At 41.5% G+C, this 4115-nt stretch overlaps 1 protein-coding gene across 1 annotated transcript; it reads right to left on the bottom strand.

Moving 5' to 3' along the window:
* Positions 1 to 1196: 1196 nt before the first annotated feature.
* Positions 1197 to 2144, bottom strand: LOC129043541 (olfactory receptor 1G1-like). The gene has a single exon (XM_054500196.1). It carries the CDS (start codon positions 2142 to 2144, stop codon positions 1197 to 1199), a length of 948 nt encoding a protein of 315 aa, XP_054356171.1.
* Positions 2145 to 4115: the final 1971 nt, after the last annotated feature.

Raw genomic sequence — 4115 nt, 5'->3', positions numbered from 1 at the left:
TGTATGTGTTATATTTTTTAATTCTCACAACAGCCTTTGATGATAGTTACCATTACCATTCACTTGTTTGTATTTGGAAACTGAGACTCAGGGGTGTTGATAACTTGCTGAAAGTCACACATGTGAGTGACAGATCCAATACATAAGCCAAAGTATTGCTGACTTCAGTGTAAGACTTATTTTTATTTTAAAAATTATTTTAAAAATATGAGTTCATCAGTGACCTCTCAGTAGAGTGACAATCATATAGGAAAAAATTGACAGACTGTGGTGCAAGTTTCCACCTTTCTCTTATGGGTTATTGAAAAATCCTCTGGAGGTTGTTAGAATATATCCTTAGCAGCATCTCTAGGGAAGATGAAATAATACAATGGATAGTTACAGTTTAAAAGACATCTAAACATAGGCTGTTAATATGTAGTTGAAGAATAGTTCAGTACAAGAAACTCAGTGGGAGCCCAGAATAACGTGGTTCAAGTAGTCTTATCTCTGATCATGTAGCTTGACTCGTAAGTCATTTCAGAATATCTAACTAGAAATTTATGCTGAAGCAGAGGACATACTCCCTTGAGGCAGTATCAGAATATTTGAGGGGTTTTACACTTCTGTCCTCTAGCTTCTTATTTGCTTTGTCTCATCTTCAAATCATTTGTTAATATTGAGAGAAATCGTTGATTAGAGTGATATATGTGAACAATGTGAGGGAAACAAGAAAAGAAAGAAAACCAATAATTTATAAAAATATGTAGATTTCCTGTACACTTAGGCACACTGTAATCATTAAGAGTATGCACATTGGAATAGGTATCTGGGTTCCATCTCTGGCTCTGCCACTTACCAGATGTGTAACTTTAGGCAACTAATTTAACCTCTCTGAGCCTTGGTTTTCTTTTTCAGTATAATGAAAAAGATGAAAATATTTACCTCAAAGGAACATGTTGAATATTGCTGTACATAATAAAGATCTAAGCATAAGACCTGGAACAAGCACATTTACATATATATATCAAAACCTCTGCACAATAGATCTTTTTTAAGTAACCCTTTTATGAGTGACGAAGTTGCAGCTCAGTGAAGTTACTTAATTCGCCCTAGGTTGGAAAGCTAGCAAGTGGAAAATCTAGGATTTGAATTTGGACACCAAGATAACTCTACAAGTTGATTTCCCCTGAATTCCCAAAATGACGTCTCTGGCCTCATGGAGACTGCAGTGCCCTCCTGCTTGGGAATCTCCGCAAGGCACTCTTCATGTCTTTATTTCTCAAGCTATAGATGAATGGGTTCAGCATGGGAGTCACAACAGCATACATCACTGCTGCAATCTTGTCCTTGCTGGCTGAATCAGCACTAGAGTTGGAGGGAATGAAGTATACTCCAATAGCAGACACACAGAACAAACAAACTGCTGAGAGGTGGGAGCCACAGGTGGAGAAGGCCTTCCACTTTTCACTTGCTGACGGGACTCTCACAATGGCAGCCACGATGCAAACATACGAAACGGTGATTAGCAGGGGGATCAAGATGGTTAATGCCCCTCCCCAGTACATCAGTACACAGTGGTTGGCATAAGCATTGGAACAAGAGAGCTTCAACAAGGGGAGAAGTTCACAAAAGAAGTGGGGAAGGACATTGTCATCACAGAAAGATAACTGAGCTAGGAGAATGGTGTGAGTCAGAGAGGAGGCAAGAGCAAGGACTAGGGACATGACCAGAAGCAGGATGCAGCATCTGGGACTCATGACCAAGGTATAGTGAAGGGGATAGCATATAGCCACAAGCTGGTCATATGCCATCACCACCAAGAGGAAAACATCTAGACCAATAAACCACAGGAAGAAATAGATCTGAGACAGGCATCCAGCATAGGGGATGGTATGCCTGTGAGCCTGGATGTTCACCAGCATCCTGGGGACGGTGGTAGATGATAAACACAGGTCAGTGAGGGAGAAGTTGGCTAGGAAGAAGTACCTGGGGGTGTGGAGGCGTGGATCAGAGCCAATGGCCAGGATGATGAGACTATTCCCCACCGTGGTGACCAGATACATGCCTAGAAAGATGCCAAAGAGGAAAGGTTGCTGTTCCTGCTTCTCAGAGAGGCCCAGGAGGAGGAATTCAGAGACACTGGTGTGGTTTCCTGGTTTCATGTCACGGTGTAACTAAAGAATAAAATGAAGGATGACATTTCAAAAACTTTCCTTGCCCTAATATTGTCTCGAAGGAAACAAAGGCATGAAATAAAGATGGCAGCAGGGTCAGGTGCCCTGGTATGAGCCTGTAATCCCAGCCACTCGGGAGACTGAGACAGAAAGATTGTTTGAGGCCAGGAGTTTGAGACCAGCCTAGGCAACATAGCAAATCCCATCGGAGGCTGAGGCAGGATGATCACTTGAGCCCAGGAGTTCAAGACTGCAGTGAGCTGTGATGAGGCCACTGCACTCCAGCCTGGTCAACAAAGACTCCATCTCAAAAGAAAAGATAGCATCGAAATATTAATAACTGTGCATCATCTAATTGAAACCTGAAAGGGCTTTATGAGGCTTATTGTTATGCCCATTTGATTGATGAAGGAACTGTGTCTCCTAGAAAGAGGCAGAGGCAAAGTATAATCTTGGCAATTCTGACATTAGAGTCTTTGATCTTAACCTGTCTATTAATCTGCTTCTGATAAGGCAAGTAGAACTAACTCATGTATCCACTCCACGTCCATTGATTACTTACTATGTGTACCTGCTTTAGGTGCCAAAGAACACATCAAGGTTCCTTCCCTCATGTAGATAATATTTTAGTCAGAGGAGTCTTGTAATTAAAAAACACATTTAAAAAGTGCTAAAATGAAACAAAATATAGTGATGGCTAGCAGATTACTTTAAATTGAATGGTGAGCAAGTAACTCACGACGGAGGAATGGATAAAAAGGAGCTGGTCAAATAAAGCATTGGTTAGAAAAGTGTTTTGGAAGCAGGAAGAGTAAGTGCAAACATGGGAATGAACATATGCATTTGGATGAGAAGGAACAAGGCAGATGTGATTCAAGAAAGGTAAGAAAAGGCTCATGGTGGGAGAGGAGTTTGAAGGAGTGGCAGGGAGCAGGTTGCATATGGCCACAGAGAGCAGATTCGTGTCTGGATTTTATTCTCAGAGCCCTGTGGGGATGTGTGGGTGGTTAAGCACCAGATGGCCGTGGTGTGATTTATGACATGGAAAGATGTTCTGCTGCTCTGTAGAGAAGGATGGTAGGAGGAAGACTGCAAACGGGGAAGCCAGTGAGGAAACACATCCAGGACCCAGGGTGGAAGGTGTGGAGACAAAGTGAGGTGGAGTGGTGTGGGCTATGTTTTAGAGAGGTTAGTAACTTGTTTAAGGAACCATATGGGTTAGATCTGGGCCCCAGAATACACTTTCCACTCCTCCAGCCGTACCCTCGGGGATACAAATATTAAAATTCTCTAAAGTTATAGGAAAGGATTCAGGTGATTTCCTCCATCAGTAGGGGGCCTTTAAAAATTACATAGCTAAAAGTATCTGAGAAATGATCTCTGGGATACTTCTCAAATGGCAGATTACCTGGAATGTCCTGGACACATAAAGACTGAGAGGAAGGGTGTGAGAGACATGGATGACTCTGACTTATTCCTAGAAGGGAAGACAAGGAAAAAGGCAAAGGCTTCAGGGACAATTGGCAGGATCAGAGCTATAAAAATCATTATGATGTGTTTACTATACACCAATAATTTATATCATTTAATCCATATAACCTATATGCTACATATTTTTTCCTTACATTTTCAGACCAGGAAACAAAGAGCTCAGAGTGGCTAACTGACCAGCCTAAGATCACACAGCCAATGAGGGGATAAGTCAACATTCAAATTAAGATCTTTCTTCTTGGAAGTTAGGCCATGATACAATCCCACCTCTTGAGACAGGCTCATTTTTCTGGTGGGTACCACAGATATTTGTTAACTATTTTGGGAATGTAACCTTATGGAATAGATCTATTCTTTAAAATGTCTCCACAGTGGGTCTAGTGAGCTTTGTTGTAATTTGTCATCATCTGTTCAAATGTTTATTGATTGGCTACCTAATGCCAAGAATACTTGTGGGCACTGGATATT

The sequence above is a fragment of the Pongo pygmaeus genome, chromosome 13 (genome assembly GCF_028885625.2).
Source record: "Pongo pygmaeus isolate AG05252 chromosome 13, NHGRI_mPonPyg2-v2.0_pri, whole genome shotgun sequence".
NCBI lineage: Eukaryota > Metazoa > Chordata > Mammalia > Primates > Hominidae > Pongo > Pongo pygmaeus.
Note: the sequence above shows the minus strand (reverse complement) of the source record. Positions and strands in the feature narration are given on the sequence as shown.